At 40.4% G+C, this 19,110-nt stretch overlaps 1 protein-coding gene across 3 annotated transcripts; it reads right to left on the bottom strand.

Moving 5' to 3' along the window:
- Positions 1–1,294: 1,294 nt before the first annotated feature.
- On the bottom strand, positions 1,295–19,024 carry LOC308554311 (UPF0489 protein C5orf22). 3 transcript variants are annotated; one of them, XM_081131446.1, is made up of 9 exons: positions 18,836–19,018; positions 17,261–17,406; positions 15,091–15,240; positions 12,114–12,543; positions 11,185–11,247; positions 10,650–10,771; positions 8,087–8,153; positions 6,054–6,193; positions 1,295–3,030 (listed from the first exon to the last, which is right to left on the bottom strand). In XM_081131446.1, the coding sequence occupies exons 1-9, from the start codon at positions 18,914–18,916 to the stop codon at positions 2,901–2,903; spliced, it is 1,329 nt and encodes a 442-aa protein (XP_080987572.1). In that variant the 5' UTR covers positions 18,917–19,018; the 3' UTR covers positions 1,295–2,900. The 3 variants fall into 3 exon arrangements, with proteins under 3 accessions (XP_080987572.1, XP_080987573.1, XP_080987574.1); XM_081131447.1 differs by having other exon boundaries at positions 17,261–17,321; positions 18,836–18,993; XM_081131448.1 differs by lacking the exon at positions 17,261–17,406 and having other exon boundaries at positions 18,836–19,024.
- Between the last annotated feature and the right edge of the window lie 86 nt (positions 19,025–19,110).

Genomic DNA, 19,110 nt, shown 5'->3' with positions numbered 1-19,110 from the left:
ATTTTGTGTAAGGAGTGAATTGGGGATCCAACTTGTTTTGAAAAAGCCATCTAGTTCCCCAGTATCATTTATGGTATAATTCATCTTTCCCCATTGATATAAATGCCACCCTGATTATATATTAAATTCCAGTATGAATTTGGTTCTCGGAGAAAATGCTACGTATTCACCAAACCTGTTCCCTCTTCTTCCTGGACACACACAACAGGTAGTTTCCCAGCTTCCACAGCAGTCAGGAGTGACGGGTGGGGCCCATAAAAGCCTCTGCCAGGGACCCCCACCCTCTTTGCCTCCTGATGGGTGGAACTGCGACGTCCTCCAGAAAGACCTGGGACGACACGTACTGAGGATGGCGGAGCTGAAGATGCAAGGAGGTGAGTCTCAGCACCCTTGCTCGGAGGAGAGCCCGATGAGCAGAAACACGGTTTGTTGAACTTTATGAAAATGAGAAATAATCTTTCATTTTATATGAGTCATTAGTTTTTTATTTTTTCCTCTTAAACCAGATATCCTTACTCTGACTTAGGTCCATATCTGGACACTATTATGTTCCATTTGTTTGCCTGCTCACATGCTAGTAATGCACTGTTTTAATTAATATAACTTTATAATGCATTTGGTACATAGTAGGGCTAATCCCTTAACTGCAAAGCAGAAAGAAAGATATTTTAAAACTAAAAGAGTTGTTTTGCTTGTAAGTGCTTTTCTTGGATGTCAGGCCGGTGTTTTATTTTTATTTGACATCATGCGAAGACAGCCAACACAGCGTCCTAGTAGACTTCCTATACAAGCAACCACCAAATATAAATTATAAAATATATGAAAATATATGATATTTGGAGAAAATATCATATAAAGAATGAAGGACTTTTACCAAGGGCTCCCTGAGAACCTAGATCACCTAGAGATATCAAAGCTATGGGGCCCATGCTTACACTGAAGTCAACGTTTCTCAAAAGCCCATGCTTCAGGTGATATTCGTGTCTAATCCTCACTGGTGCTTAGAACACGTATGAAGGATGTCTTGATAAATTAAATATCTTCCAATCTGAAATACAGAGGCACAATTTACTAAGTTTGTTCTAGTCAACAACGGGGGCTGAATTTTACTCTTTACAGAGCATGAAACTAAGCAATCCAAGTGTTCCTAAAGAGGAAACTGATGCTCTTTTATTCTACCTGAGCTAAAACAATGATGAGTCACATCGGCTCATGGGAATTGTAGTAAGTGACTTACTAGCTAAACCAGACCCATAAGACCAATGCTATGAACACAGAGATGACACACAATTAATTAGTGCTATGGTTTGGTTTTCAATCTTTAAAACCTCAATACATACCTTTTTATTTCTCTTAGCACACAAAGTTAATTTACTCATAAAAGTAACATCTATTTACAGAACTCTTAATAAAATTTTAAAAATAAATAGCACTGTTTTGCAATTCTGATGTTAGAGAAATGAAAACTTTTTGGCACCTAATGTTCCATCAAAATGGAAAGTTAAATCAGTTTGCTCTGCTTTTCACAACAGAAATAAGCATTCACATTTATCAGACTTGGAAATCAACCTGGTGACAAGAAAAATTCGTCAGAAAAAAGGATCACTGGAAAAATGGGATCTGGTGCCATCTAGTGCGCAGTGATGGTAACGTGCCCTTGGTTATCAGCCCTAAGTGAGTGGGACCTAACGCTGTAATTTCAGTCACATGCAACTCAACAGGTACACGTGTGGTCAAGGCCTGAAAGTTACATGCAAAAATGACAACAACTGCCGTGGTAGGACAGGAATAATGAATTATTTTTTCTTTAAATGTCATCCTACCTTTTAAAGGAAAAGAAATTAACTAGGTAGTTAAAAATGAAAAAAAAAAAAGTCGGGGGGGGGGACGACATCTGTCATACTTTCAACAATAAAGTTGAAAATGATTTCTGAACATGAAGGATACTGAAAAGGGGAAAGACTCTGGCCAATTACATAAATGAAAAGTCCCATGATTAAGACTGAGTTGGGCAGGGTCTCCTTTTCATGGGAGGCTGCTAGAAGGCAGTATTTAACAGTAGGCCAGAATTAGGGGGTTAACTTTTTCCCCTACTACTTACATAAAGAGCTGGTTTATTTGAAAAAGTATCTACCCAGACTGCCAATAAAGTGGCTCTTAGGAACTATAATGATAATCAGTTTTCACACTGACTGCCACTGAGGCACAAAACCCCAGAAGGGCTTTTCTGATTAGCAAACCAGGGTCAATTTTTGTTTGGTTGAGTTTACTCAATTAGACCTCCTCAATACCAACAATCTGAGAGCATTTTTAGCAAGAGCTAGGCTACAGAACCAACAGTCTCAGAGAGGTCGACTTCCTGCAACATTTCCATGGACTGGCAAGTTTGTTTATTGTTATTATTTTGCTAGTAGCTTCTGAGAATGTTACTTTCCCATAAGGCCAGGGTGCCCTGAGAACTAGAGCATGCCTAAGACATGTTTGTGGTTGTCCTTCCATAATTTGTTTCTCAGCTGTCCCTCAGAGGGCAGGGCCTTGTCTGTTCTGCTCATTACCATATACCCATCATTTAACTGTGTCTGGCACGTGTAAGTGCTCAATAAAAGTTAGTTGAGTGAATAATCAATGAATGAATGAATGTCATACAGTCCAACTGACCTCGGGGAGAAAGGGGGGAAAAACACCCTCATAAAAGTGAGGATAATTACACAAAGAAAACCCAAAGGGGTAGACTCGATGCCAACAAAATTGCCATCATTCAACAACTGACGATACCCGAAAGATTTTAAGTCAAACTTAATGTAAAAACAAAGTGTCCTCTGGAAGACTCATTTACAAATAAGTTACTGAAAACCCTGTTACTACATCGAGATGTAATAGGAAACTCGTGTTTTGCTGTTTCAAGATGGAGCGGACTCTGAATACACCAGGTGGAGGTCTAGAGTCCCATAGAGGGAGCGGAGCACATTGAGGACTTTCTCCTGAATACTGTCAACTTGCTCAGAAGGGCAGTAATCATCCAGACTTGACCTGGAACCAAGAAGAGAAAGAAAACACACACATAAATAGGATGAGATCATACTGTGCAGTGACAAAAAGCCTTCATGTGTTGATTTCCATGTAAAATAGAAATAAATGTGTGCTGAAATTTGGAATAACAGCCCCTGAAAGCTATTAAATGTTTATTTGTGTCAGGAACATGACACAAATTATGTTCTTTAATCTTCTCAGCCACCTGTGAAACGGGCACATTTACCTTCCCTTTAAAGGAATCGGAAACCAGAAAGATTAACCTGCACTGGCCACAGAGCAGCGAGTGAGTAAATGCTGGTGACGGGATCTGAAACCACAGGGCCCATCTTCAAAGCCTCCGTGCGTAACAGCTAGACTGTGGGTTCCCTGAAAGGGAGGTGCTGTCTGGGGATCCTGAGGGCACTGGCATCCTTTCCCTTCTTTTACGTGTATATTAGGGTTGGAAATTAGGAGGGAAGAGAATTTCCAACTGATAAGAGGGTTCTGCTTCTGAACACAATGAGTTAACTACACAAGTGCACAGGACGGTCCTGAATGAACCGTGGGGACGTGCTGGTGCAGGGATCAGTTTCCTAGGGAGTAAGTACTGAGCAAAGAGCCAAGTGCGGTGGGACAGCAATCGACATTTTGGGAGTCTTCCTAGAATCACCAACAACTTGAATGGCCAGTTACGACATCACTGACAACGAGCTAGACTAAGACCTGAAATGAGTTGATCAGTGTCTCCTGGTTCTGAACTGGGGTGAGGAAGCCACTTAGAGGGATGGACTGGGGACAGTGGCACAGAAACTTTTATAGACAGAAATGGGCTTAGTTATCTAGCCTACTCCCTATCATAAGTATTTTAGAAGTAAACAAATAATCTGTAAGACTTCTGATAAACTCATTCCATTCTCTGGTGATTAGGTTATCTTTGGGGCTTGATGTAAATATTTAACATATAATGAATGTGTTAAATATAGAACAATTTTAAATTATTAAATACTGTTCAACATATACATATAAAGACCTAATTTTAAAAAGTATCATATAGAAAAGATTAATTTAGGACAAATAAGGGGTATTTAAATGCTTTAAAAAAATTTATGGCCTCTTTAACACTATTAGAGTGGTTCTTGATGGGAGTACCCAAAAGGGAGCTCTGAAGTTCTGTAGGTACATTTTTTTTATTGTCAAATCACAACCAGGGGGCTGAAGAAAGAGGGCAGGGCTGCAAGAAAGCTTACAACATGCAGGACAGTCCTGCAATACGAACATGAGCGACTGTCCTGTGTCCGGCATACTTTCTGAAGTCCACAGAGCACTCAGTGAACAACCTGTGTCCTATTTTTAACCTTCTGAACCTACAATTTAACACTCTTTTATCTATGAACAAAGTATGTTTGAAAATGGTTCAATATGCACTAAATTTTTCAGAAATGACACGAATTACTGTTAATTGAGGGAAGATTGGACTTAAGTTCAGAACTTTACCAAGAGGCTGTTCCGACTAGAAAAACCATGTCACTATGGCAGTGCTGTTCATGGTATTTGGCGCAAACAAGTGCGAGCATATGTCTGCATTTGTAACTATTACATTTAGTGATTCTTTGTAAAGGTGCAAGTCTAGTGTGGCTTTTAATACATATTACTTTTATCAATTACTTTCGTTTCTCCTTTATGTTACAATGATATTTTTGTGTGTATACATATATAAACATATATATTTAAATTATGTGTAAGTAGGTTATCGCTATAGACTAAATGTTTGTGTACTTCCCCTCGACCCACAAAATTCACATGTTGGAACCTAATCCCCGATGTGATCGTACCTGGAGGTGAGGCCACTGGAGGTGATTAGGGCATGAGGGTCGGCTCCTCATAAATGAGGTTAGTGCCCAGAGAGCTCCTTCACCGCCCCCTTCCACCACGTGAGGTGACAGGGAGAGGACAGCTGTCTATGAATTAGGAACCAGGTAACTCACCACGGCACTGAATCTACTGACCCCTTCATCTCGGACTTTCCAGCCCCCAGGACTGTGAAACATAAATTTCTGTTGTTTATAAAGCAATAGGTCTATGATATTTTTGCTATTGCGGCCTGAATGGACTAAGGCAATTCTATTATCTATATATTATGTAAATATCTATATATTTTAAAATTATGTATGTACATAAGCTAGATTATCTATTAATTTTGTTGCAGGAAGGTAAAACATGTTACAAAATGCTTGTCATAAAGAAAACTATTGGAGCATTTAAAGCACTTATTTTTAGAATCTAACAATTCTACATAAAACCAGCCCAAAGAACAACACAGAAAAGAAAGTTTCATTAAATTGTTGTAACTATTCAGCACATTAGTAGTTTAAATTTAAAATATGATAGAAGCTAAATATTCCTCTGTAGGACACAGAAATCAGAATTCTTGTGTTTATTTGAATATCACCATCTTCAAAGACAAAGTAACAGGTTGTTTGCCGACCATTACTAATAGGAAAGAGAAAATACATCTAAAATTTGAGCTGAGAAGGTAAAAAACTGAGAATTACTGTATTAGTAATCATCAGATTCATCTACAGAGACTGTATTAATTTCCGACTGCTGCTATAATAAATTGCCACAAACACAGAAGCTTAAAGGCACACATTTATTATAGTTTTGTTGGAGGTCAGCAGTCCTAAAATAAAGGTGCCGGCAGGGCTGCGTTTCCTCTCTAGGCTCTGGGAAAGAATCTGTTTTCTTGCCTTTCCACCTTCTACAGGCTGCCTGCATTGATTCCTTAGCTTGTGGCCCATCTCCATCTTCAAAGCCAGTATCCTAGCACCTTCCAACCTGATTCTGACCCTCCTGCCTTCCGTATGAGGACCCCTGTGATTACACTGGGCCCACACAGATAATCCAGGGTAACTCTCTCATTTTAAGATCCTTGAGTTAATTAACAGCTATAAAGTCATGAGTATAAACCAACATATTCACAAAGTCCTAAGATTAGGACATGGACATCTTTGATGGGCCACTGTTCAAGCTACCACACTTACCTTGCAATTGTCACAAGGGTAGGTTTTGGTAGGTTTTTCAGTAAATAATATACAGACTGCATATGACACTCGATTTCCTGTTCTGTGCTGACATGGTGAGGAAGTTCTGCATAGTCACAGGTTAGACCCGCCTGGTGAACCTGAAAGGAAGATATTAAAAATTACGCTATACGGCTTTGTTGTTTTTAGAAGATTCTTTAACCATTAATAGTCTTGCTGACAAATCTTGTGAATTGGGATTATTTTTTCCTTAATAATTTCTGTGCCATAGAAGTTATCTATTCTCTCAAGTTTGGAAGAACCGGCCTATATACCTGTTTGGGCCTGATGCCTTTTCTATAAATAATTCTTTAACGACTTTAAAAATTTATTTCATGATTACAGATTCATTCAGTTTCTGTCTTTACTTGAGTTTTTCTGACAATTTACATTTTCTAGGAAATTATCCACTTCACATAGATTCTAAAAGCTGATATGCACTTAGTACTACATTCAAAGCTTTAAGAGGATACAGGGGATGTGTTCCTATCTTATTTAACCCTGTTCCCAGTTTCTGTGTATCCTTATGTGTAAGTGCGTACTGCTGATTTCTATACATGTGTTTTAAATGCAAACAGCTGGCTCTAAGCTAAATATGCCTGAAAGCGGGAAGTGGCTCACAGGCTGGCATTTTGCAGCTTCTGCTTTAAAGTTCTGAAAACTGGGTCTCAGATATGTCACAGTTTTGCCCAGTGTACACAAGCGCAAAGCATGGAAAAACACTAATCTGCTATTTTACTGGAGGCTCTGGACCAACATAAAAGATTTAACTGGCAATGATCCGTCAATGTAGTAAAATGACAGACTCTGCATGATCTTTTCTACTAACATGATTAAAGCACTTCATGTCTAACCCTGCAGCTACAGGCACACCATATTTGATTATAGAATCTGCGATCGAGCCAATAACATCCCCTCTCTCAACAAAACCCTCCCAACCATCAGAAAACCCAGATGCACTGGAACAATTAAAGCAAACATCCACGAAGATGCATTCATTAACATCACATGAGCTCAAAGCATTTTTAAACGCTAAGTGTCTCAGACCTCTTTCATTCTTAATAATTGCCATTAAAAAGAACGATCACTAAGTATAGGTGCCAGGTGGGTACTAGAAATATTGGGGGAAACACTTTGTAAAGTATATGATTGTCTCACCACTACGCTGTGCACTGGAAACCAATACAGAATAATACTGAATGTAAAAAAAAAAGGTGAGTCTTGTATTAGCCATGGTTTAACCAAAACATTCTTTTGCTGGTATTTTTTCATTCTTATAAGGTTAGCATTAAACCAATATGTAAACTTCAGTTCAAACGAGGTGGCCTGACTGTCTTCCATGACTAAATAAAATATTAAAGCAAATATTGAAGTACAAGCAGCACCAGAAGTAAAAGAACAGAAGGCTGGAGGTCTCAGCTCTGGTACAAAATCTAAGAAAAGGTGTGTGAACTTCAAATGGGAAAATGTATGCTTCAAAGACTGCAGAATGATATAAAAATAATACGGTCATCACTAACAGCATTCTCTTTGCCACAGAATTCGGATCACTGTTGGCAACAAAGTCAGTCACAGGGTTGATACAGTTACGGTGCAATCACCAGAGTGCCTTCCTGGTTTGGTTTTTATAATCAGAAAAGTTTTCAGAGTGAGGAAAGAAATAGGGAAGGGGTAAAAAAATGAATAAAAAAAGAATGAATAGCTTTAGAAATTGTATTTTTTTCTCTGGGAAGAAATCTGACCCCCCTACCCCCCCCAAAAAACACAGCACTTTTGCTTCATAGATAAAGTTGGGAAAAGAAGTACATTTTTCCTAGAAAATGGATTCTAAAAGTCATATATTGTTTTTCCATCACTTTTTTAGAAAAAATAATTCATTCACACTTGCCAGGAGCACAAATAAAAGTGACCTACCTTAACAAAAAGCACATTTTTCTATTCAGAAAAATGCCTTTGGAAAGGGTCAGTTTTTTACTTCAGTATAAAATATTTACCATTTCATAGTCTGGCACGTCCATCCGTTTTTTCAAACTCTGCACAAGTGGAACTAGTGATTCCATTCTGGAAAACAGCCACCCTCAGTTAAACATCACAGCACCTCAGCCAAAATTACAGTAGCCAATGGTACATTACCCTTAAAATTCTCTATTAACAATATGTTTCCTGTGATTCTTGAGAAATGAAAGGTAAAGCTGTTCAAACTTAAAATACTAAGAAATAAATGTTCCCTGCTCTTTTCTTACGTAAAAAGATTACAGATTGTGTTTAAGGTTGAAAATTAGCACTCGAGAAACTGAGATTTTCCTTTAAAAATGCAAGTTCTGCTGTGACTTTAAAAGTCATTTTGATCAGCAAGAAAAACTGGGTGCCTTTAGCACACAGTGTTGAAAAGAGAGTTTTCTGAAGCCTTAAAAAAATTAAGGTCATATTTACTGTCATGTACAACTATAACTGGAAAAGTCCTAAACTGTCTGCTATCACAACTACGGTGCTTTGAGTTGTTTAATTTAGGTGGACTGCTTTGGCAGCCCCGGGGAATTAATGACCCCAGTATTCCGATGCCTCCTCCCGAACACCCGCCACGGGCCGGGAGGGACAGGCAGGAGGCGGCACGAGGCCCGTCTACCCGCTCCTCCGGATTCTTCTTTCCCTGTAGTAATAACACTTTCCGGGGTCTGGACCTAACCACCCACCTCCTGGGTCTGGCCCTTTAGGGACACGGTAAGTTGAGGAGGTTTTTTTCGCTGTCCCAACCTCTTTTCCTCTGCGCTCCTCCCCCCGACCCCCAGTTCCAACCCCAGTCTACAGTCGCAAGTGCTGCAGCCCCTTGTTCCTCCGGGTCTGGGGCAGATCCCCGCAGGTGCAAGAGCGACCCGGGCCGCTGGGCAGGCGCGGCGGGTTTCAGTGGGGGCGGCCCCGGCTACGGGCTAGATGCAGGTTCTAAGGGGTTCAGGCTAGCTTTTTTGGTTTTAAGTTTTAAACTTGGATTGAGACTTCAAACAAATCACAAGATAGTGGGTGCTCCTCAATACTTCTGGAAAGAGTCCTGTGACTTATTTCTACATCTCCCTACTCCATCGAATCTCAAAAGGAGGGAATCCTCTTTAGAATCATTTCCCTTTACCAAAGAGAAAAAGCTTTATGTGAAAGTGCAGGGCTAATATTTACTGATGGGATTAATACTATTACGGTTTTGTTCTTTTAAAAATATATCTTTATTGATTTCAGAAAGAGGAAGGGAGAGGGAGAGAGAGAGACAGAAACATCAGTGATGAGAGAGTCATTGATCGGCTGCAGCCCGCAACCCGGGCATGTGCCCTGACCGGGAATCGAACCCTGATCGCCTGGATCCTAGGTCGACACTCAACCGCTGAGCCACGCCCGGCCGGGCTATTACGGTTTATTCTTCCAAACCAAAGCTTTCCTTAGTGATTAAATAACATTTTATGTATTTGTATTTCAAGGATGTTTCTGAATATTTTTAAATAAAAAGTTGCACTGAATATTTTGAATATGTAATACAGAGCAAAGGCAGGCATCTCTCCCTCACGAACTTCACCCTTCGGCCACTATTCCTCTCCCCAGAGGTAACTGCTTTTCTAGTTTTTTCTGGATTCTTCCAGATAGCTGTTGAATTATTTTCAATAACTGTTATGTAACAAATCTTAGTGGCTCGAAGTACTGTAATTTGAACTGTTTTCTGTTGCTACTTTAGGACTGATTTCCCTCATCTCCACTGTGGAGAACAGTCTGTGTGTGGGGGAGATCTGTTTGAAAATAAGCTAATTCTGGTCTTCTGTGCTCATGGGGACAAAAAGTGTATGTCTGATAGTTTTATTTTAGTTACCTGGTCTTTGGAGTTTATATAACTTAAAGATTTATTTTAGAGAAAGGTAATTATGCCATTTATGATACTATTCTTTCAAATAGGCATTAATACTAAAGGCATTCTTCACCGCACCCCCAAATCAACAGACGATCACTCTCAAAGAAACTTTCTCTCCCTATTTTCGAGGTTGGTCAACACCGAGAGAACTGCCTGGATAAATAACCCGAAGAAACACCCAGCTTTCAATCTTGCTCCTTGATGCTATGGGCAGCCTGAAAATACTGGGCTATCCTTAAAACGAGGCAAGTTTTCACATTATAACTTACCAGTCTAGTAACTTACTTTTCCATTGATAGGTTAACTTCAGAATAGGGACTCTTACCTATCTTTAATCTTACGTGAAACCTACCACAGCACATACAGAAGGGGAGCTGCCACACAATGACCAAAGGCACACCCTCTTACTATGGGACTTGGGGGGACTGAACCTATAAAATGGCAATAATAGTGAAGCCATAAAACTATTATAAGGAATAAATGAGATAATGCAAGAGACAATTTTAGAATTAGAATTATATTGGGCACACAGAAAATAATAAATGTTAACTAGTGTTAGTAAATCTGTGTTGAAATTTAATACTAATTTTTAAAAGCAATTTAGTAAATCTAGCAATATATCTAGGACTGAAATATAGTTGAGCTGGAGAAAAAATGTTTGAGGGTCTTACCCAGGGTTTGAAGCCCATTTCTGTACAGTTTCTTCATCATCAGCATCACACAAATCAGCAAAAGTAGCTTCTAAATCTTCTAATTGGTGAATTCGAGCATCAACACAATCTACTAGATCTTCCTTTAAATGCATAGAAAAGCCGAGATTGTAGTTATTCTTTCAAAAAACAAGTGAAGGGGGCGGGGGGAGGAGTAGAAGTGGGGGAAGCGACTTGACTTTGGGTAGTGAGAGCATGCAGTGTGCCAGTGACGTTTTACGGTGCTGTGCCCTTGAAACCTGCAGGGTCTTATTAACCAATGTCGCCCCAATAAATTCAATAAAAATAAAGTTAAGAAAATATCCTACTTTGGAAAATAAAAATAAAAATCTCAGTTCAATTAGTTAAAATATGACTTTCAAGTACTAATCACAGACTTCCCCAATAAACACACACACAAAAGATTTTGGATAGTTGTTTGAGAGCACCTATAATAAACTGTATTATTAGATGTGTGATAAATAGATAAAATCCAAGAGAAATAAATGGAGGATACCTCTGTCAGGTTGGTGCCAGGCTTTTTAAATTGGTACAGCTCTTGCAAGATCTTGTACTCCTCCTAAAAACAAAACGAAAAAATCCATATATTAGAAAATAATTATTCACTATCATTTCTTCAGGGTGGCTCCATCCATCTGGGCGTGACAAGTAGAGGCTTTTATTTAGATAAATCACAGTGGCTTCTGATATGTATACAGAATAAAGACTGTAAGGTGCAGCATCATCAATATAAATCAAATACTGAACTTAGAAAAAAGACAGTTAATTTGAATCCCTCTGGAATCCCTCTGGAATGCTAAGGTAAGCTGACATACGTGTCTATAAAATGCACCTAGGAATGTTCATTTGGACGATGAATCCATCGGTTTCCCAAATGCATGATTCTATTCCAGATCTGTGCATACTGACCCTGTCTGGTGACTTGCATTTGAGACCTGCTGAGGTATCCTGAGGATCATGGGCCTCCGTGATTAGCCACAAATAGTACACGTGTATTAAGCACCTTAATGTTCACTGAAAAATTTGTCACACAGGGTTTTACAGACATAGAATATCTCCGGAAAGATACCATAAAAAACTGGCCGTAGTATGTTTCTGAGTTAAGAATCTGAGGGATGGAGATGGGGTAAAGGAAGTGACGTTCTTTAAGGTACACGCTTTCTTCTAGTCTATGACTTTGTTTTTTTTTCAACCACTCATGTACACATTACCCCAGTTAATAAATACCACCTAGAGCAGGGATCTGTTTTTGTGTGGGGCTCGGGTGATGGATGGTATATACAATTTTAAAGGGTCTAAAAGAACAAGACCATGTGGCAGAGGCATGTGGGACCCCCTGGCTGTTTGCAGAAAGTTTGCTCATCTCTGATCTAGAGAAATGCCCTATAATTCTCAAGACCCATGTTTTAAAAATCCCACATTTACCTGAGTGAACATTTCTTTGAAGGGATTCTTGACTGAAAAAAAATCCAAGTCAATATCTAAGACAAACGCATCTCCTTTCTTCAAAGTGCCCAGGACTCCTCCAGCGCTGACTGTGGTCTGGGGTTCCTGGCTTTCGGAAGAATGTGAACACGACGGTTCCAGGCCACTGCGGACCCCTCTCTGTGCCACTGTGTCCGTTTCCCACCCTTCTGAACAAGAGTCACAGTGAGTGGAGGCAGTGTCTTCTGAGCCTTCCCGTGCTAGCTTTGGTTTCTTAGCAGAAGACACTGCATCGCTTTCTTCTTGATTGTTACAGAGTTTATATGGTTTTACCATAATTACATCCAACTGCAAAGGTTTTTGGTTCTCTAGCTGATCCTCAGTTACATAAAGACCATCACTTAGGAAGTAATGGTCTGTACTTGTAACCCTGCATCAGAGGAAAGAACTATTTTAAAGACGAATGGACAAATTAGCTCACATTTCATACAGCATTTCCACCGCATTGCAGAACTCTGAGAAAGGACATGTTAGACAAAACTGAGAGCTGTCTCTGGTATTTGTTCTTCTGCAGAAATAGCATTCCCCCAGTTTTTAGCTGGCACACAACCGCCCAAAGTAACGACCATATCGTAGCCTGTCTTGTAGCTAGCTGTGGCCATCTGACTCATTCTCCCCTTCTCACCGACGGGGTGTGACAGGGAAGGGGCAAGCCCGCCCAGGACTACGAGGACAAAGGCAGTGTTCTAGGGATGATGGAGCACAAAGGTAGGAGGAACTGGGGTGACCGAAACTACAGAGCTGCCACACAGGCCCTGGGCTGTATGCGGTAAACTCATATGAGAAAGAAAGAAACGATCCTGTTTAAGCCAGTGCTTTGGCTTTCCCTCATAACAGTTGAAACTTTATCCAAAAAAATCACTTAAATTACCTCTGGAAATAATTTAATAGAAGCTCCCTCCGATGTATTTCAAAGCTTCGTTAAACTTGATATAATCATGTTTTAATATAAAAAGCAACTTTTAGAAAACCTTATACGCGTACAGAGCGTATTTCACAAGTTGCAGGTTTCTAATTTCAGAATAGTGGCACGATCTTAGCTTTTTAACTATATTAAGCCTTGGTAAGTATTACGAACAGTGAAACCAAATGCTTCTTCTAGAGGTAGGCTCTATCCAACTAAAAGAACAGTCATTATTTCCTACCCATTCTACTAAAAAATATACAGTCTTAAATTTAAAAAGATGTAACTTGCCCAAAAAAGATTAATGACACAATAAAACTAATGTCCAGGCTTATTAAAAATTGTACCATCCTAAGAAAGACAAAGGCTCTATCACTTAACCTAAATTTGTATTCTGCTGTAATAATGGATGTTTTCCTTTGTTCGTATCAGTACAAACACACACATTTCAGACTGTGTACCTACATGTATGTGAGTCTCTTCCAAAAATTTTTACTTGCAGGATTAAAATCATGAGATAACCAAAATCTTCCTAATATTATTATACACTGAATTTCAAATGTCTGTTTCGGGTTAAAGGAGGCCTACGCACTGACGTGCTCAATAAAAACCCCCCCACACTTTCACATACACTAGTATTATGTATAATATTTATTATATGAGGAACCCTGCTTATTTAGTATTATATGCTCAATAAATACAATTTTATGCATACACAATTAAGTTATTTGTGTAATTGATAAGCATATGCAACACAAGTTAATTGTATCATGAAGGATAAGTCAGAAGTAAAAGGTATCACATTTAATGAGAAAGATTACTTCATTTTCATTGCAATACCATTAATCCCACTACCCTTCAGGTTATAGACAGTTATAGTTCCACTACTTAAAACATTCATCCCATCACAAGAGACTTTAGAAGATGCACAGAACATTGGTTACATGCTTCTACAACAAAAATAGTTGCGCATGTAAGCCAAGTCAGAAAACTTTGCAAGTTAATTTAGATTATCTAAAGCTAATCATATTAATAAAGTTAAAACCCCAAATCTACTTTTTAGCCACTGAATTTTTTTTAAAAAAAAGAGATAATTTTGCTTTTTCACTGCTAATTGCTCCATTCATCACACCATAGTTATACTGGAAAATAATAGTAAATGTATCATTAAATATATAAATCAAAACAGTACTTCAGCCTGGCCGGGCGTGGCTCAGTGGTTGAGCATCGACCTAGGATCCAGGCGATTGGGGTTCGATTCCCGGTCAGGGCACATGCCCGGGTTGCGGGCTCGATCCCCAGTCAGGGGCATGCAGGAGGCAGCCGATCGATGACTCTCTCATCATTGATGTTTCTATCTCTCTCTCCCTCCCTCTCCTTTCCTCTCTCTGAAATCAATAAAGATATATTTAAAAAATAAATAAATAAATAAGTAAGTAAATAAATAAATAAATAAAAAGTGCTTCAATGATTTAATGGAGTTGGTCATCAATGGAGCCAGAATACCAGATGATAAAGATCATATTACTCAGCAACAAACTTGGTGCCCCGGTTGGGCGGCTCCGTTGGCTGGAACGTCACCCCACACAGCAGAAGGTGGAGGGTTCGATTCCTGGTCAGGGCACCTACCTGGGTTACGGGCTGGATCCTCGGTATCCCTGGTCAAGGTTCCTGAGGGAGGTGACTCACAGATGTTTCCTTTCTCTCTCTCTTTCCTCCTTCCTCTCTCTCTCAAAATCAATAAAACAAACAAACACACACATCCTCGGGTGAGGATTGGAGAAAACAAAACAAACAGAGAAACTTGGCAAGCCGGCAACAAAATGTAAATGTGTGTGAGGAAGGTAAGAGACTTGAAAACTTGTTCCTGGTGTTCTGAGAACTCTTTTTGGAAGAGCTGAGCTTAATCTGACTCTGTATGTGTATAGAGATACTTATAAATTATTACAGGAATCCAAAATAAGATAGAAGCGGCACTCGATCCTTTCGTACTCACAAACATGAGGAAATTACCTGATTGTTGTGGTAGAGATGTCTTTGCCTACTAGAAAGTGATGTGTACCCTCTCTGATTTGCTGAGCCCACGCGGGATGAAGCCATACTACATGAGAAAAATGGCCAGCATAAACTGCAGGCATAATCCAATTCTCAATACTTAATTCTCTGGAAAAGGAACAAAGAGGAACAGTGAAAACTATTAGTGAGTGACTTTTTTCCAAATGTAATTTCATTCACAATAGTATTTTAAGACAGCAGGTCTCAAAGTGTGTTCTGAGGGACCGTTGGGAGATTCCTGAGACCCTTCCTATGACCACTAGTTAAAAACAATTTTCCTGAAACACTAAGGCATCATTTCCCTTTTGCGTGGTATTGATCTTTGTACACATAGTGCAAAGCAATGGTGGGCTGATGTCCTAAGATTAATCAAGGCAATGGCACCAAACTCTACTAGTAGTCACTGTAGTCTTCACTACCAAGCACTAACCCTCCCCCATCCCACCAAAGCAGTTTCAGTGAGAATGTCCGTCATGATTAAACCTTGATCCCAAATATACATTTAAAAATATTCTGTGTGGCAAAATGAGGAGTGCACAGAAAGTACTTCTGCTACACACTTTGAAGCACATGGCTGGCTCAAGGAAAAGCACCTGTGATTGAATTGCAAACTAAACACCATTTTTCTTGAAAGAAAGGCTGACTGTTAAACCATGGTTATTCACACTTGAATCTGAGATTGTTGGATTCTATAGTCTAACTGAGCTTTAAACCACCACTTGTTATGTGTCCGTATAGTACTAAAGAATATTCACAATTATCTGAAAAGGCTAAGAAAATTCTCTTTGTGAATTTTTTTCATATACTTCCACCAAAACTACAAACGGCAACAGACAGAATGCCAAAGCAGATACGAGAATCCATCTGTTTTCTATGAAGCAAACATTAAAGAGATTTACAAAAATTTAAACATTGTTACTCTTCTCACTAGATACTTTTTGCTTCAGAAAATATATTTGTGTTTCATAAAAATATCTTGTTTATGCTAACATATAAAGGTCTATTGTTATTTTGAAATTAATAGTTTAAACACTTCTCAGTTTTAATTTCAAATATGGTAAATATCAATAGCTATAACCCACATTAAAGAAAAAGCTCAATAACTTTTAAAGGTATACAGGAATCCTGAGACTAAAACATTTAAGAACTATTACTGTATAACTAACTGTACAGTCTGATTACCAGCTTCATAATTCTTTTCAATTTCTAAACCATAAAACCTCTAAATACAAAAGAGAGTAAAGTAAGAACAATGACAGAGCTACCCTGTTTCTTCAAAAACTAGTGTCTAAAGTGAGGTTTTGGAAAAAGTCAAATGTAGTAGGCTAAAATGAATTTACACAAGCATCTCTGTTTTAACTTTATATTAAAACAGGAAAATTACTGCTATGTAACTTTAATATTGTACAAGTAGGCTACAGTCTAACAAATATGTACATAAAGAGGCAGCAACAGAACTTCAGGGGCCTTCTTTCAGAAGAGAGACTACTAAGTTTTTATTTAGAGACACATTAGTTATGATCCTTCCTGAAGACTAGAGCACAAATTACCAATTTCCCTTCCATCTCTATGATTCTATATAACTGAAAATCAGTAGGATTTGTGACCTGAAAAGAAACAAGTTGGGAGGTTGGAAAAACTCAATACTGGAAGACAAGATATACAAATTAAATTATTGCACATTTTCTTGTGCCTCAGTATCCAGACTTTTAAAGCAGAGAGGAAGGGAGAACTGGCTCAGATAACTTACCAAGTGTCTTCTATTTCTAAAATTCTGCATTTTAAAGCAGAGGTTGGCAAACACTGGCTGGGGCACCTGTCTTTGTAAATCAAGTTTTATTGGCACAAAACCACAGCCATTTGTTTACATAGTGTCTATAGCTGCTTTCAAACGGCAAGGGCAGAGATAAGTAGTTGCAACAGAGACCATTATTATGGCCAGCTAGCCTAAAGTATCTACTACCTGGCTCTTAAAGAAAAAGTCTGTCAACACTTGCTCCAAATAAAATATAAAAGGGCAAACAACAAATTCACGAGCTTAACAAAGTCTATTTCCCTTAATTACTTATCATCTACTGCGGATTGTATTTCAAGTACATAAAAGATCATTAATAAAATCACTTATTACCCGAAAAGAGTTTCCTTATCAAACACAGTGTCAGCTGGCATATTCACAGGAATAAGGAGATCTGGATGTGAATCAAAATGCACGAAACTTATATTACCGTCAGGAAGATGTTTTGAGCCAATGGCTCGGTATATAAAAGGCAGAACCTGTGAAAGACACATGCGCACATTCAGAATTGGCCCTGGAATCACGAGCATGCACCCAAACGCAGAGAGAAAAACGAAGCTGAACGTAACTGCGCGCAATCTGAAGCGCACCAAGTTGTTAACAAGTAGGAGAGAGCATCCACTGTAGATGATTCAGATCATGATCTCAAGCTTTATTTTTTCCTCTCAACTTCCAACATGCACTCCAAAGGATTTCATGGGCATTGCTTGCTGTCATCTTGCAGCCACAACAAACTCAACAGAAAATGTGAGGAAACAGACAAGGACCGACACTCGGAAAAAACTGCTTGTTAATACGGGTTCTGGCACTGAAGATGTGTCCAAGCCACCCTGGGTCTTTGGGCCCTTTCCATACTTTAGGAAGGTGTGGTTGGGCTAGGTGCTCTGTAGGCCTTTGTCCTACTACAGTCTGTATAGTTTTAGGTTTAAGGGTGAATTTGATTGAGCAAAGGAAAAAACCCTCATAGACGCAGTAAGGTGTTACCACAGGGAAAGGGGGGTGGAGGGAGGCAGAAGGGGGTAAAGGGGGGTTCATGGTGATGGAAGGAGACTTGACTTGGGGGGTGGTGAGCACACAATGCAATATACAGATTACGTAGAACTGTACATGAGAAACCTATATAATTTTATTAACCAGTGTCACACCGACAAATTGAATTAAGAAAAATCCCACGAGTTAAAAAAAAAAAAAGACACTGCATTTGAAAGCACTGCCTACCCCGCAGTTGCCCTTTCTCTCAGGTCCATACACACTATGTCTAGGTCCTGAGAAGCCAAACTTCCTTCCTCTCCTCTTAACTTTCTCCATCCATAAATCTGGAATCACCCTTTTCCTCTTGAACATCCAGAGAACTCTCAAGGTTAGATGATGCTACTCAGGAAAAAAAAAAGCCTCTGACCCATGGGCCTCCTTTGCAGGCTTCCAGAAGCCTGCACTCAGGCACCGTCTTAGCTACCCTAAAGCGGCACTGACATAAAGATACAAAGTATCTAGTGTTTGCAAACGCGGGGACCGTGGGAAAAAATGCACGTGCCCACTACGCACACGGTAACACTGACGGCCCCGAGGGCTACGACGGTCGCCCCTCATCACGTACGCCGACCCGCGTGCTTAACCCAAAGCGCCCCCCGCGCGCAGGCTGCGCTGGAGATGCCCGGCCGGGGGCGCCCCGGGAGCCCGCGCCAGGGTGCAGGTGACGGACTCGGGGCTCTGCGGTCCGGCCGCGCAGGGCAGTGGGGATCCCCGCACCACCGGCGGTGGGCGGTGGGACCTGGGGCGGAGTAAGTGCCCCATAACCTCCGGCGCCTACTCTTCCCAGGCCGGGGTTCTCCCCGCTGCAACGCAGCTCGCGCGGGGAACGGACGCCGGCGCTCTCGGCCCGGGCGAGGCCCGCCGCCGCCCGCTCACCTCCTGGTGGTCCTCCACCACCCACACCGGGAGCTCGGCGTAGCGCCGCAGGCGAGCGCGTCCTCCCGCGGCGGCGCTCATGCTTCCGCGCGCGGCCGCCTCCCTCGCGCCCCAGGTGCGCGGCGAGGACCCGCTGACGCCCCAGAGCCGGGCCCACCGCCCTCCCCCGGTGGACACGCGCGCTCACCCGGTTGCGGTTCCGGATTGGAGGAGAAAGGGGGCAGGGGGCGGGCTCCGGAGGTCAGATGAGGGCGATTGGCTCAGATGCCCATCGC

Source organism: Miniopterus schreibersii, assembly GCF_964146895.1.
Source record: "Miniopterus schreibersii genome assembly, chromosome: 3".
Taxonomy (NCBI): domain Eukaryota; kingdom Metazoa; phylum Chordata; class Mammalia; order Chiroptera; family Miniopteridae; genus Miniopterus; species Miniopterus schreibersii.
Note: the sequence above shows the minus strand (reverse complement) of the source record. Positions and strands in the feature narration are given on the sequence as shown.

What these genes read in the sequence shown, in the direction of transcription:
- LOC308554311 (XM_081131446.1), bottom strand. Translation starts at nt 18,916, where the DNA reads ATGAGCGCCGCCGCGGGAGGACGCGCTCGCCTGCGGCGCTACGCCGAG. An exon ending in TGGTGGAGGACCACCAGGAG is followed by an intron (nt 17,407 to 18,835) that starts GTGAGCGGGCGG and finishes TGTCTTTCACAG; the next exon opens with GTTCTGCCTTTTATATACCG. An exon ending in ATCTCTACCACAACAATCAG is followed by an intron (nt 12,544 to 15,090) that starts GTAATTTCCTCA and finishes CCTCTGATGCAG; the next exon opens with GGTTACAAGTACAGACCATT.